This window comes from Neopelma chrysocephalum, unplaced genomic scaffold, assembly GCF_003984885.1.
Source record: "Neopelma chrysocephalum unplaced genomic scaffold, ASM398488v2 Primary Assembly neopelma1_138, whole genome shotgun sequence".
Classification (NCBI taxonomy): domain Eukaryota; kingdom Metazoa; phylum Chordata; class Aves; order Passeriformes; family Pipridae; genus Neopelma; species Neopelma chrysocephalum.
The window spans coordinates 3,676,381-3,691,253 of record NW_020897800.1 but is presented as its reverse complement, the minus strand read 5'-3'; the positions used below and the strand labels follow the sequence as shown (position 1 = coordinate 3,691,253).

Below are 14,873 nucleotides of genomic sequence, written 5' to 3'. Positions count from 1 at the left end.
CTCTGAGTGGGGCTGGGAGCTGTTTCAGTCTGAATTCTCTGTCTTCCAGCTATGTTTGCCTGGAAGGAAACTCAGCTCCCTGCCCCTCTGATGGGATCCATGGGTACAGATGTCCCAGAGGCTTCTACTGCCCCGCGGGCACGGGGCTGGAGCTGCCGTGTGAGCCTGGCACCTTCAGCCCCGTGCCCGGGGCAGGGACCTGCCTGCCCTGCCCGCCTGGAATGACCTGTGGAAGTGCTGCCACTGTGGAGCCCCTCACCTGCCCCAGAGGTGAGGCTCAGGTGTGCAGGAAAACCCCAAACACGGATGGGAGGAGGTGGGATGGAGACCTGCAGGAAATCTTCCTGGCTGGGCAGAGATTCCTTCAGGGAATGGGGGGTTTGCTCAGCATTCCCACCTCTCTCTCCTGTGTTCATTCCCCCCTCCATGTGCAGGTTACTACTGCCCAGCTGGAACTGCTGCCCCACTGCCATGTCCCGAGGGGACACTGAACACCTTGGAGGGGGCACTGGCCCCCACTGCCTGCAGGCTGTGCCCAGTGGGGAGCTACTGCAGGGGAGAGGCCAACTGGGAACCTGATGGTGAGTTTGGGTAATAACCCACCCCACAGCACAGGGATGGGATATTCAGGATGCAGGGAATTAGAAAATATCTCCATGAACAGAGTAAAGACCCTTCACCCTGTGCCTATCAGCCACTTCTTTTCCCCTGTCTCATTCTTTTCACTGAGCATTTATTTTGGGTGTTGTTTTGGATGTTAGTGCATTGCTTTTCCTTCTCTCCCTTCCTTTTTTTTTCTGCTTTCTCTTCCTTTGTTCTAACACTTTTATTGCTGCTCTTTCTGTCCTCTTAAACACTTCCCCTCCCATTTAAGCACAGGGTGATTGTCGCTGGGGCAAAATGCCAAGGTTGGATACCTGGAAAGAAGAGAGGCAGGACTCTTCCCACAGGAAACAAATGATAGGGAACTAGTTAGAGAACTGATAAGGTAAGCAAATGCTAGATGAGGTCAGAGCAGGTAAAGAAAGGAAGTGATAGAGACCAAAGGTTAATGAGAAGGAGGAAAGGCAAACCCAAAGGTGAACTGCCCAGGGTATCAGCAGTGATAAAATAGGATAAGGATGGGATTTGGCTTCTCTTCTCTGAGTTATCTGCCTATTTCTGAGGGTTTGAGGAAATGCCACCCTCTCTGTCCTGCCCTGGCAGGTCTGTGCTCAGCTGGGTACTACTGTGCAGGAGGAGCCACTGATGCCACTCCCCGTGGGACACCTGCCTTCCCTCTCAGTGGGCCCTGCCCACCCGGGCACTACTGCCCAGAGGGAGCCCCCTTCCCCATTGCCTGCCCAGCTGGGACCCTGAACAATGCCACGGGTGAGTGTGACCTCCCCTGGGCCTGGCATCGCTCAGCAGCTGCCCCTTGGCCACAGCAGGGTGTTGGCACCCACAGCCAGGCCTGGTGGTGCCCTGTGTATGCCCAGCTCAGGTCAGTGCTGCTCATGCTGTTCTGTGCTGGGTGTTCTTCCTCCTCCCCCTCTCGCTGGCCCTGGTTTTTGGTTTGCCCTCAGGTGGTGCCTCCCCCCAGAGCTGTGTGCCCTGCTACCCCGGCTCCTTCTGTGCTGCTGCTGGGCTGAGTTCTCCAACAGGACCTTGTTCTGAGGGGTTTTACTGCCCAGCAGACTCCAGCTCTGTCAGCCCCACAGCGTTGCTCTGCCCCAAGGTACTGCTGAGGGGGTGAAGGAGGGGGGACTCAGCTCTGGGCAGTTCCCACAGTGCCCAGGGGTCACACACCCCTCACTGACACATTGATTGCATCCACACAGAGTGTTGCCCAAGGTTTTGGTGACACAGACCCTGAGTTTGGCGTGAAATCCTCTCCCTCCTCTGTCCTTGCAGGGTCACTTCTGCCCGTCAGGGACAGCCCAGCCAACACCATGTCCTGCTGGAGAGTACCAGCCAGCCACAGGCTCTGCATCCTGCATCCCCTGCCAGAGAGGGTTCTACTGCCAGGACCTGGTGACAGGAGACCCCAAGCGCTGCCCACCTCATTCGTACTGTCCCACAGGTGCACTGGAACTTGCCTGCCAAGGGTTCAGGTGTTGTGTGCCTCTCTGTGATCCCAGAGGTGTACAACCCTCAGGTTTGAATTCCTGTAGGCCGGGTGACAGGGAGGTGGCAACGAGCCAGCGTGTCCTGGGAGTCCTTTGTCACGCTCTGATCCAGGTCAAGAGCCTTGTCAGACCACAACAGCCTCCCTGAGGTTTGTTATTGTCTCTGTGGTCTCCTTTCCAGGCACACGAGTTCCTCTCACGTGTCCTGAAGGCACCTTCACTCCTGGAAACATGACTGGCCTCTGGAATGAGAAGGAATGTCTGCCTTGCTTACCTGGTCACTACTGCAGGTTATGAATCATTTCAGTCTGGCTTGTTTTTCACTTTGCCTTTGAGATCCTTGGTTGGTGCTGATAAATGGGTGCTAAGTTCCTCCGAGCTTCCCCACCACATCTCTCTCATTCCAAGTAAAGAAATACAAGCTTAGACACAGCTTTTGGGTACTCAGAAGTGTCTGGCTCACTCTAGTCACCTGCATATGGAAAAAAGGGGGCTGTTTTGTCTCTCCTATCAGTGTAAGAAGTTATTTTTCATTGCAGAGTTCACTGCACCAATACTTGCTCTGCCTCTGCCCCGGCTCAGCAGCAGTGGGTTGTATGTGGACTCTTGCTGTTCTCTCTGCTCCAGGCACGGGCAGCTGGAGGGGAAATGTGCTGCTGGATATTTCTGCCTGGCTGGGAGCTCCCAGGCTGCTCCCCAGGGTCACAGCTTCTCCTGGCGCTTCCTGGCCGGGTGTCGCTGGGGTCAAGTGTGTGCAGGGCTGTGTCCTGCAGGTGAGTCAGGACCTCACTGCTATTTAGGGTGTAGAATTATTGGCTTGCTTCTAACCAGCTGGAAAACGTGTTATCTTGCATGAGATACTGTGATCCCTTCTTTTAAATTGTCGTTGCTTGTTGGTTTCTTCTGTTTTTTACATCTTTTGGACAAATTTGTGTGCCTGACCAAAAAGGCACCTTGAATTTCTGGTGCTGAACTGCTCCTCCAGAAGAGTTTGAAGGCTTTTGGCCTGGCTTTCTGTGTGCACAGCAGCCTCCCAGCAGCTGTGTAAATGTTCATTCTGCAACAGCAGGAGGTTCTTGCTCAAACATTTTTGTCATTGGAGGACTCAGTGCCATGGTCTAGTTGGGTCATGGGTTGGACTCGATGATCTCAGAGGTCTTTTCCAACCTGGTTGATTCTGTGTGGTTCTGTGACTTGCATATTTTACTTTTATCTCTTTGCCATCCCTTTCTGTAGGTTTCTACTGCCTGGAGGGATCTGAGGTGCCCCTACCATGTCCTGCCAACACCCTTAGAGATCTTCCAGGGGCTGTGAGGAGGGAGGATTGCCTGCCCTGTCCACCAGGACGCTGGTGCAAAGCAGGTTGGAACTGGGGGATAAACCCTGAGGGGAAGGGATGGGAGTTGCTTTTTAAAAGAGTTGTGTGTGTCCCTGAACCTGGTGAGGCTGGATTTGAGGTCAGACATGGCATTTTGGGACAGTCCTGGCAGTGGGACACTCTAGTGATGAGTTTTAGTGTCTGCAGAGAAAAGAGGTATTTAACAGTGTTAATATAACATGCTGTTCCAGCAACCATAGGAAATGTTGGAGAGCCTGAGATCACAACCAGTCTCCAAATATCCCTGTCAGAAGAGGGGCTTGGATGGTGGAGGTGGATTGTGCACAGACAGTGCAGTAGCTTAGGGAGGACCCAGCAGGTCACAGGACAAAGGTGTTCCAATCCTGTTGAAAATGGCTCTTTAAATCCTTGCTTTCTGTTTGTCAGGGGACTCAGAGGCCCATCCATGCCCAGCAGGACACTACTGCCCTGGGGGCAATGGCAGTGAGCACGGCAGCCCCCTGGCACCCCAGCAGTGCCCTCCCCAGACATTCCGTGGGCAGCCGGGGGCTCGGAGCCCAGCTGACTGCCAGCCCTGCCCTCCAGGGTACCACTGCCCCCTGCCAGGTCAGTGCCAGGGCAAAACCAGCCCTTCCCCACCTCCAGAGCTGATCAGAAAGCTCCCTGAGATGAGATAGTCAGTCGTGCCCACAATTATCCCCCAAACTCCTCCTGGCCACCCAGCCTCCCTTTCTTCTCTCCTTTCTCTGCCTCACAGGTCTGACAAGGTTTGAGGATTATCCGTGCCCCCCTGGGTACTGGTGCCCTGGGAAAGGAGATACTTTCCTTTGTCCAGCTGGCACTTCCAGGACCCAGCCTGGTGCAAAGTCATTGGAAGAGTGTGATCCCTGCTCACCTGGATATTATTGCCCAGACCCAGCACAGACAGGGCTGCCCAACACCCAGGGAGTACCTTGCAAACCTGGCTATGAATGCCCAGCAGGTGACAGGACCTTTGTTTTCTTTATTTCCTTTATTCCCAGCCATTTCTGAGTCGAGAAGGCAGATCAGCAGGCACAGCCATGACATTTGGCAGTGACTCTGGTCCCATTCTTGCAGCAGCCCTCCCAGGACATGGTCACTCCCAGCCCTCCCTTCCTGTTCTCGTTTAGCTGAAGTTGCCAGAGGAAGAAAAGGAATAGATATCTTCATGCAGGGCTAGGCATTGAGGTTTTAGCATTTTCTGCTAAATAGCAAACTGGTTTCCAACAGATCTGTGCCCTTTTGTGAGCAGTGATGTTTATGGACACTTAATAAAGCCCCCTTGCTCCTTGTCTCCCCAGCACAGAGTCTCCTGTTCTGGGTATGTCACATAATATATCACTGTTCACCCTTTTTCCCCCAGGTTCAGTAAATCCCAAGCCTTGCAGGCCTGGCCTGTACTGTGGTGCTCTCACAGGTGAGCCCCCTGTCTGTCCTGCTGGGTACCACTGCCCCGAAGGATCCTCCACATACAACAGCCCTGAGCAGCTGTGAGTACCTGGAGTGTTGGTGCAGCCAGATTTCACTTCCTAAAAACTCTGAATTGTGCCTGGGATTGAACCTAAACCACAGTCCTTGTGCACTGTGCAAAAGCAAAGGAATCTTTGTAACTGCAGTCACAGGTTTGGTGACTCCTAAGACTGACTGGGGCCATTTATGATTTCTGCTGCTCAGCTCGTGCCTGGAATCAGATGAGAACCGTTTTTAATTTTACCCTCTGTTTGCACTGGTCATTGAACCCAGAAATCAAACTGGTTTTTAGAGGCTTTCTCCCCCTCCCTGCCTTGTTTTGCCTTCCAGGTGTGTGTTTCCATACTACTGCCCCCCTGGCAGTGCCCACCCGGTGCCATGTGAGGGAGGGTCCATGGCCCTGCCCCTGCCTGGTCTGAGGGACTCCTGGGAGAAGTTCTGCAGGGTCTGTGCTGCAGGGACCTACCGCAGTGCCCCCCTGCTCACAGCCCCCTGCCAGCCCTGCCCCGCTGGCTTCCTCTGCCCACCAGGTACCCGGGGCACTGGGGCAACAAACAGCAGCTCAGACTGGATGCAGAGAGCTCTCAGTTCTGTGTGGGCAGAGCTCTCAGCCCTCTGCAGTCATAAAACCCTGCTGTGGGCTCCCATGTGGGTTTGCCACGGGATTTGCCCAGTGAAAGAGCTGGGAGAAAGAAACCGAGATTTGTATTTAAATATGAATTTATATTTAAATATGGATTTATATTTAAATATGAGTTTGTATTTAAATATGGATTTATATTTAAATATGAGTTTGTATTTAAATATGGATTTATATTTAAATATGAGTTTATATTTAAATATGAATTAGATGGGAAAATGCTGAATGTTGATTATATATACAGACATGTGTATTTATATATATTTATATGTATATATTTGTGTATAAGTGGGATAAGCAGGTGGTCTCTGCCCCTCTCTTAGCACATGTTGGGGTCCCTAAGCGGTGCCTTTTCTCTAGGCAGTGAGAGCTACCACCAGCAGCCTTGTCCCCGTGGCCACTACTGCCCTTCCCTGGCACCTGCCCCCCTGCCCTGTCCCCCGGGCACCCACGGGAGCAGCCACTTTGGGAAGCACAGAGGGGATTGCCAGCCCTGTCCTGCTGGCACCTTCAACCACCTCCCTGCCCAGGCTGCCTGTTTCCCCTGTGGCAGCTCCTCTTCCTCTCAGCCTGGTGAGTTTTTGTGTGTGTGAGTGAAGTTCCACTGCTGTTAAGAGAAAGACTAACAAGGAAATCACCTGGAAACGTGATTCCTTCCCATGGTTTCATGATGGAGCACAAGCCCTGGCATCCTCATGGTGCCAGTGCCCAACTGCTCTTCCCCTGTCCCACCCAGAAAGAGAATTCAGTTGTCAAAACTGTCTTTTTTTTAACTCTTACACTCTGTTAGCCGAGGGGATTTGAGCTCCTTAAAGGAAGGAGGAGATGAGTACCTCTACTAATTCTTGCTCTCGTAATTCTTGCTCTATTATTGCTTTGGACTTTCACCAGGAGTATTTTAGCCCTGAACTGGGGAGCTTGTGTTGAGTGTAGGTGTGCTTTTGAGCCAAAATTGGGCACTGAGAGCATGATAAAGCAGGGTGAAGGTGGAAAACTGGAAGGTAGGCAGCTGTGCCCAGTGAAGAGTGCCTGTGCCTTACTCAGTGTGTGTGCAGCACTGTCCCAGCATTTCAAATCAAGTGGATTTGAGATGTTGGAGCACAAAGAGGGGCTTGGCAGCCTTGACTGGTTGGGTCCTTACCCAGTCCAGGGGCTTAATGTACAGATGGATGGAGGGCTTGTCAAAACTGCTGCAAATGAGCAGCTGGGCCTTTCTGCCTCTCTGCTGAAATGGGGCTGCAGGAAATGGTCTGATGGCTGTGGAGCTGAAGGCAGGCTGGCTCCAGCTGCCTGCCCTCAGCTCTGCTCCAGCAGTGTCACTAAAATGAGCAGTGGGATTTGATGAAGGGTATTGAACACTGGAACTGCTCCTTTCCAGAGAGCACAGTTTTTATTCCTCGCCCCAATCCCCACTCTAAATCCAACCTCTCCTCAAAGGTGCCACCAGCTGTACCTGCCATGGGCTGAACAGGGCTTTCCAGCAGTCAGATGCCTCCTGTATCTGCCAGGCAGGTTATGTTTACTATGATGAGAGAGGCAAGAAAGACCCTGACAGCAACAGCGACCAGGACTGTCGACCTCAGGTAAAATTTGGCTTCAAAACAGAATTGTTTTGTGATGTGCAGAAGAGGGAGAGTAATTGCCCCAAGCAGTGCTTTGGGCTGAAGACACAAGCAAGTCCTTTAACTGTTTTTTTGGGTTTTTTTTTTTGAGACCCTTGACCCTTCCTTGTAGGATAATGGCACTTGATTTCTTTGCTAGGACCTTATGAGGCTAAATTTAAATTCACAAGGCATGGAGGCAAAGGATACTTCCACAGCAGGGCAGTGGGGAGCAGCACTGTCTCATGTAGATGATAAATGCAGGAATTTAAGCCTTCTTAATGTTGATATGAAGTTCTTCATCAGACTTGCATGAGGGATTTGGGTGGGAGGGGAAACTGCCGCGTTCTTTCTTCTGTGCTCTCCAAGTTGTCCTTTAACCTTGTTAAAGGTTACTTTAGGAACTTCAGCCAGTGATTCTCACTTATTGACTGGATTTCTGTAGAGCAGAGATAAAACGTGTCCTCTGTTAGACAGCCCAAGTCTTTGTTGGGCAGTAATTAGACGAGCTGACAACACACGGCGCCAGCAAAGAACTGCAGACGCTTTTTATGTTGAAGGCCTGACACCGTGGAGAGGGAGGGAATTTTGGGGATGCTGTGGGTTGGTTGAAGTGCTGCCTGGTTTCCCACGTGCTGTGGGTGCTGTGTTTGCAGGTGGACGAGCTCTGTGCCCCCGGGCAGGTCCGTCTGGCAGCCACACGACGCTGCGTCGTCCCCGCGCGCCACGACTGCTCCCCTGCCTGCGGGAGGGCGGGGGGAGAGCTCCACGCTGAGCTGGGCATGTGAGTCAGAGAATCACAGAATCATAGAATCAGCTGGGTTGGAAGGGACCTCCGAGATCATCAAGTCCAACCCTTGATCCAACCCCACTGTGGTTCCCAGCCCATGGCACTGATGCCACATCCAGTCTCACCTTAAAAACCTCCAGGGACGGAGAATCCACCACTTCTCTGGGCAGCCCATTCCAATGGCTGATCACCCTCTCTGGAAAAAAATTCTTCCTAACATCCAACCTAAACCTCCCCTGGCACAGCTGAAGACCCCGAGCCCTCTTGTCTTGCTGAGAGTTGCCTGGGAAAAGAGACCAACCCTCACCTGGCTCCCCCCTCCTGTCAGGGAGTTGCAGAGAGTGAGGAGGTCTCCCCTGAGCCTCCTCTTCTCCAGGCTGAGCCCCCCCAGCTCCCTCAGCCTCTCCTCACAGCACTTGTGCTCCAGACCCTTCCCCAGCCTTGTTGCTCTTCTCTGCACCTGCTCCAGGACCTCAGGGGTCATGACTGATCAGGGCCTTTTGTCCCCTTGGCAGATGTCACTGCAAGCAGTACATCTCTGCTGAGGAGCTCTGTGACCAGCTGTGCCTGCTGAGAGCCCCACGCATCTCCCTGGGGTTTGGCACCAACAGGGAGCTGCTCCTGAGGATGGGTGAAGGAGAAGTGAGGGTAGGTCTGGGGGAAGGGAATGCTTTCTCAGCAGGCAGGTCTGGAGGGAGCTCTTAAAGATCCCAGCTTGGGAAAAGGGACTCATGGGTCCTGAAGTTACAGGGTTGGTGCTTTACAGAGAAATGACAGTTCCTGAACTGTGGGGAAAAGCCTCACTAGAGGAACCTTGTACAGCTGCAGTTAAGCCTGGTCACAAACCAGGATTGGAGCCCAGTGTTGGTTGTGTCAGTGAGCAGTGTTTCCCTCTGCTTCCCATAGGAAGTGGCAAATGTCCTGGGCCCAGATGAGCACGTGCAGAACAGCCAGAGGGTGCATTTGGTCCTGTTCAGCCCCAGTGGAGTGCTGGGTTTCATTGTCTCCAGCACAGATGTTCTGGATGCATTTCTCGTGGGTAAGGCTTGAGAGCCCCTGAGAGTGAACCTGAATTCCAGCCAGACTGAGCCATTTGTTTCCTTTCAAGTTGGCCCAGTGGGAATTTATTATCAGATGCTCCAAACTATTTAGAAATTAGGGAGATACCTTGTTCTGTCTGGGATTAAACAGTGAGGAACTGCACTGCCTGCACAGTTAGCTCCCTGGGAATGGGTCAAATAAAGATTGCAGGATGATTTTGGATTTCCAAGAACTAGGAAGAAACCCCATTTGGAGGCAAATCTGTTGGCAACTGTGTGCTGGCTCCTGATTCCATTTGCTCCTCAATTAGGGTGGTGTGGCTGAGAGCAGAATTTGGCCTTGTGAGCTGTAGTTGCCCACAGGCACAAAATAAATAGTTCTTCCTTGCCAAGGGCTGGGTGTCTTCACATGCTGCTCGTTTTGTAGGATTCACTGTGGTTTGTTCTGTTGCCTGGCAGGAGATTTCCCATCAAATCAGCTGCTGCAGAAAGGTCATCGATTCCAGAGGACTTCCTCCAAAGGTACCCAGGCCTTGCCCCTGGTTCCCAACCCTGTGGTGTGTTTGGAAGCAGGAGACACGATCCTTTTCCAGCTCAGCATCGATTCCCAGGGTGAGTGTTGCTGGGTCTGTGTGTGCAGACCCGTTCAGGGCAGTGACTCCATGGTTCCTGTGTGAGCACATCCCTTCCCATCCCTGCTCTGTTGCCCTCAGGGGATCCCACAACTGCAGTCTGGGCTCTGACAGGGACTTACTTCATGGTTTTCACTTTTTGGTTGGATTTCTGTACGACAGACATAAAGTGTGTTCTCTCTTAGGCAGCACAAATCTTTGTGGGGCAGTAATTAAACTCAAATAAATGAGTCAACACTCATTGGCCCTACAAATGAAACACAGTTCTTTGCCAGCCCAGTGCCAGCTGTCCCAGCTGAAGGGGGTCAGAGCTGCTGACACTGTTCTGGACCCTTCCCAGATCGTGCATCCAGCCATTACCCTGTTTATCAGAAGCAGCATCTCTATAACAGCAACCCCAGCTGGGATTTTGGACCCTTCCGAAGGCTGAACCACCTCATCCAGGAGACTCATCTCAACCTCTCCTGGTAATACCTGCTGTGGATGACAGTACATGTGTTGTGTTACTCACTCCCAGATCCTGGGTGCTATCCTGGGATTTGGGAGTGAGCCTGAGATGGAATCAGTCGGTCCTTGGCAGTGAAAATGTCAAATATGTGTTCAAATCCATGTCTTTACCATCATCACAGCTGGAGGCCAAAGGAAACTTGGATCAACCCAATGCCTTCTTGGCTTCTCTCTTTCAGGTTTGCCCATGTTTTCCTGGAGTCTGGCACATATGTTTTCAGGGATAACACTGTCCAGGAGCACTTCCTGATTGTGACTGTGAATGAAGCCAATGTGAGCTGTGACCCCAGAGCTGTGCCCTTCCAGCCCTCCTCTCTGTTCCAGCTGGCCAGACATGGGGTTTTGAAGCAACAGGATCTGAACTTGGCTCCCAACTGGGCTGCTATCACAGGTACAGCCAAAACACTGGGACACCAACCTTGAGGCTTGACTATGACCTTTCTTGTATTTCTTGAAGTGTGTTTAAACAAGCATTTTCTTTGAAAACACCATCAAACCACTGGCTTTGTCAGCTTTAATCCCTTTCTCCTGTGGAGCTCCCCAAAGTTCACTGCCAAGAACCTGCCTGTGTGGGAGCTCAAGTGGTGAGAGAGGGAAGGAGCAGTTGTGTCTCACCCCACACCCTGCTCCAAGAATTCAAGTGATTGAGGGTGCTTTGTTTTCCTTGGCTGGAAAGCAGAAAGCGACACCGTGTTTCCATGATAAACTAAACTGAAATTAAATACATCATTTGAAAGTTGACTAAAGGCTAAACACGAGGTCAGTTGAGGTCTTTCCTCAAAGCCAGGCCTCTGGGTGAGTGCTTTGCACATACCAGTCCATCAGTGAGAGGCCAGTAAACAACAGAAATGAAAGTGTGGCTTGCAAGTGTGATCCTTGGCTGGGTCACCTCAGGAAACACTTTGCTCCTGGCCTGATGCACCAACCAATGGGGGAAAAGGAGAAGCCCCTGTAATCAATGTGAAAGCTGCTAAATGTTGGTTTGGGGCAGGATACACGGTGGTTTCTGTGTTTCTCACTTCTTGCCATCCCTCTCTGCCTCCCCAGCCATCCTCTTTGTTTTGGGCTCCCTCACCGTGGTGCTGACAACCCTGGCCATAGTGTTCCAGCCTGCTGGCCCTGCCAGCAGCCCCCTGAAGGGCTGGAAGCCACGCTGGAGGAGCCTGGGTGAGCCACACATCCCACCAGAGTACATCCTCCTTAAGGACAGGTAAACCCCCTGTGCATGGTAGGTGTGAAAGTCTGGACAAGAAATCTGCCCTTCTGCTGGAGCTGGGCTGGTGATAACTGCAGTATCTGATTTTTCTGAGAAGAATTAGATGCTCTTCACCCTCTTCTGTCACTCCCTCTAGCCTTCAGTTTTATCAGATGCTTGGTCCTCGTGGCTCTGGAGGAGATGCTGCTTCTGGAGAGAAGGGAACAGCCCCCAGTGCAGGTGAAGTGCTGGGCCAACCCCAGCTGTTCTCCAACTGCCTTCTTCCCACTTACTCCCCATTTTGTTGTCCTGGGTTAACTCTCTGGTGTGAGAATGGTGTCCACCCTGCTGTTCTGGGTCCCTTTGGTCTCCTCAGTTAGGCAGTGTAACCCCCTGTGATTGTAATGGGGTGGAGTTTTCTCCCTTAGGAGTTAGGAGAGGAAGTGGCCAGCCCCGAGAAGCCCTTTAAAAACGGCAGCAAATTTAAATGACCGGTAAAGAAAACAAAATCTTTACAAACATTTCCCTTGGCTTCTTCTGCTGGTCCTTTTCTCCCAAGGCACGTGACTCTGGGGCTTTGTTTGCTTTCTGGGAATGACCTCATCTTGGGAATTTCGGGGTGTTCAGAGGGAACAGCAGATGGCAGCATGAAGTGGTGCTGGGAACAGCTCTGAGAGCAGCAGCATCCCGAGTTTTCTGGGCGAGTCGGGAGCTGATAGTAACGCTCTGTCATCCTCCCCCTCGCCACCTCTTGCCTCATCCATGTCTCATCTTCACAGAGCACGAAATGCTGTTGTCCCCCACGGGCAGGCAGTGGGAAATAAAGCCCGTGGCCAGTGTTTCGGTGTGAGCCCTCCCCTGTGTTTCAGGAGAGCCCTTGGCACGGAGGGTCCTGGAGGATTTCAGCGTCCGCACCCTCTATGACAAGCTGGAGGATCAGAACCTGCACGTGGCATCTCAGCTGGCAAAGCACAGGATGGACGTGCTGGGGTTTTACAACAGCATCAGCCACAGGATTCAAAGCCTTGTGGTCAGTGGGAAGAAAGATTTGAGGGAAGGGAGTCTTGGAAACGTGACTTTTGTAAGATAAATGGTTCCTCTGAAGCGACGGTTTATTGAGGGATGTGTCTTCCCCCTTTCAGTGTGTTATTTTGGCATAAAATAGTTTTATATAGTTTAAACAGTTTATCTAGTTAGTTAAGTTTATCTAGTTAGTTTATATAGTTAGTTAATAGTTTGTATAGTTTAAATAGTTTTTATATGGGAGGCAGAAGTTGGAATGGGTGGATTGCAGGGTGTAACATTGCCAGCAGAGTGTAACCCAGAGTATGACACTGCTGCTCTCTGTGAACAGGACATGGTGCAAGCACTGGACCCTGATGCCCTGAAAATCTTTGCCAGGCAAAGGATTTGTGGGCACAAACCTGCAGACAACAGCGGGGCAGCAGAGGGTGATGAACAGGGTGAGGAACACTGTGGCAACACCTTCCAGCCAGGTGAGAGGACCAGAGAGCAGAGCAAGGGAGGAGTGTCAGAGTGAACAGGTTAAAAACAAGAGCTGGCTCATACACAGAGAAATCCCACAAGACTGTGTCTCTGTGTTGTTCTGGAAGAGCTGACTGACTGTCTTCATCTCAGTTCAGTGAGAGGAGAGGGTCTGTCAGCTCAGGAGGAGATAAACACACGTTTATTTGGAAATGTTGTACAATATGAGACACCTTGTGAAACTTCCAGAGGAAGGCTCCTGCTCTTGGTTTTGGTCTGGGTGTAACTGTAGTTCTTCAGGTGGTTCTACAGGAGCCCATTTGAATTGTTTATCAGGTTCATCAGGTGCTCCATGGCAGGAGGTGAGAGAGTTAATGAAAGCTCTGGAAGGGCTGCTTGGGAATGCTCCGTGCAGGAATGGAGCTGGGAAGGGAGAGATGGAGCACCAGGTCCAAGCAGAGGATGCAGTGCAGGTTGTGCCCTCCCTGGGCAGCCTGGCCAGTGACAGGAAATCAGGAGTGCAAGGCCAGGTGAGTTGCAGGTGTCTGTTGTTGTTCCATCTCTCACCTTTCTGCTGGTTTTTCCCACTCACCCATTTCTTTATCTCTTGGGCCCTTTTAATCCCGCAGGATCACGAGCTGCCTCAGCAATGGGAGCTCTTCAGCAGGAAGGATGCTTTTTTCAGCTTCCCTGGGCATGAAGAGCATGGTAAGGGCAGTGCCATAGCTGGGGGTGCCATGGGTGCTTTCAGAGATCACAAAGAGGGCTGACTCAGTGAAGTCTGGGATAAGAATGGTGTGTATGTTTGCTAAGAGAGCAAATGTATAATTATTTCTTCCCATTTATGGTAGTTATTTTCACTTTTTTTTTTTTTTTTTGCTGAGGTGCCAGTTCAGGGGAGCCACTTCTGCCTCCTCTGTAAAAGAGAAGTGCAGGAGTTTTCATCCCTACAGACCCTTTACACCTTTATATCAAGTGGCCAACTGTAGGCACGAGAAAGGAAGTCATTACACTGATTAAATGCCAATATGGGGAGGTCAGGAAGATTCTATACCATCACTTTGTGCTCCCCACAGGCTCTGGTTGGGTGTTCTCTTTGCTCAGTGCAATATTTCCTTCCTGCAGCCATCCAGCCATGAAAAGCCTCTTCCTTTAGGCTTAAAATTTTCCCTATTTCTCCAAGGTTTAGATCTCCAGTTGCCTTACCTGACTGAGTTGGAGCTGGAGGGCCTGGTAGCAGCTTCCCCCCTTGCCAAGACCCTGTGTGAGATCAAGCAAGCCTTGGTGAATCTGCAGGAACCTTCAGACCCTGATAATCCAGGTAATGAATCTTAGTGTGACTGCAATTTCTGTTTTCCTGGAGTGGATAGAAGATTACCAAGGTGGAGAAGTTCTCTCCCACCCTTGGTGCCTGATAAACACCAATATCTGCTGCAGGTCATCAGACAGAATTCACCAGAAGGTCAATAAGCAGACATCGATGCTTGACTAATTCACACATGTAAATTTGTTTCCTTCTTTTTTCCACTGAATTAATATATTAATTTATTTATTGTCATAAAAGGTTTCTGGGGAAAGTTGTACAGCCAAGATCTGTGATCTTTGGAACCAATTTACCAGCAAGACAGTTCAGCTGGTTTTCTTCATGTGTACTGGCTTCTAGCAGTAAATAAAGAGTTAAAATAACCAGGATTCTTCTGAACTGAACATTTTCCTCAAGCAGTTGCTGAATTTTTAGGCTGTGACGCTCAAGAGTTTGAAATTAATAATGGTGTGGGTTTGGTGTAATTATGGGTGGATCATTTGCATTATTTTGCAATTCAGATCCAGGGGGTTTGCAGAGGATGTGCCCAAACCCTCGAGCCCCTGGGCAGGGATCAGTGCTGGCTGCAGGTCCTGGTTTGTGCCCTGTGGATCAGGGGTGGCACAGCAGCCCCTGGTGCTCTGCTCTGCATTCCCACCCTGCCCTCATTCTGAATTTCTCTGACAGGCAGCGACCATCAAACCAGCGTGGGGAGCTCAGCCCTGCTCTGAGCTGCTGGAGT

General features: G+C 51.2%; 1 protein-coding gene across 1 annotated transcript; it reads left to right on the top strand.

The window, feature by feature from the left end:
• The first annotated feature begins 2,307 nt into the window (after positions 1–2,307).
• Positions 2,308–14,862, top strand: LOC113975335. The gene is made up of 23 exons (XM_027699241.1): positions 2,308–2,398; positions 2,736–2,881; positions 3,345–3,470; positions 3,874–4,053; positions 4,205–4,241; positions 4,832–4,885; positions 5,269–5,468; positions 5,939–6,151; positions 7,016–7,161; positions 7,836–7,963; positions 8,485–8,617; positions 8,876–9,008; positions 9,469–9,621; positions 9,982–10,108; positions 10,328–10,539; positions 11,196–11,358; positions 11,501–11,583; positions 12,213–12,373; positions 12,698–12,839; positions 13,165–13,358; positions 13,458–13,536; positions 14,012–14,149; positions 14,819–14,862. The coding sequence occupies exons 1-23, from the start codon at positions 2,340–2,342 to the stop codon at positions 14,860–14,862; spliced, it is 3,051 nt and encodes a 1,016-aa protein (XP_027555042.1). The 5' UTR covers positions 2,308–2,339.
• The last annotated feature ends 11 nt before the right edge of the window (positions 14,863–14,873 follow it).

Coding starts and splice junctions, on each gene's coding strand:
- LOC113975335 (XM_027699241.1), top strand. CDS start 2,340: ATGACTGGCCTCTGGAATGAGAAGGAATGTCTGCCTTGCTTACCTGGT. Junction 2,399..2,735: donor TTACCTGGTCACTACTGCAG/GTTATGAATCAT, acceptor TCTCTGCTCCAG/GCACGGGCAGCTGGAGGGGA. Junction 2,882..3,344: donor TGCAGGGCTGTGTCCTGCAG/GTGAGTCAGGAC, acceptor CCCTTTCTGTAG/GTTTCTACTGCCTGGAGGGA.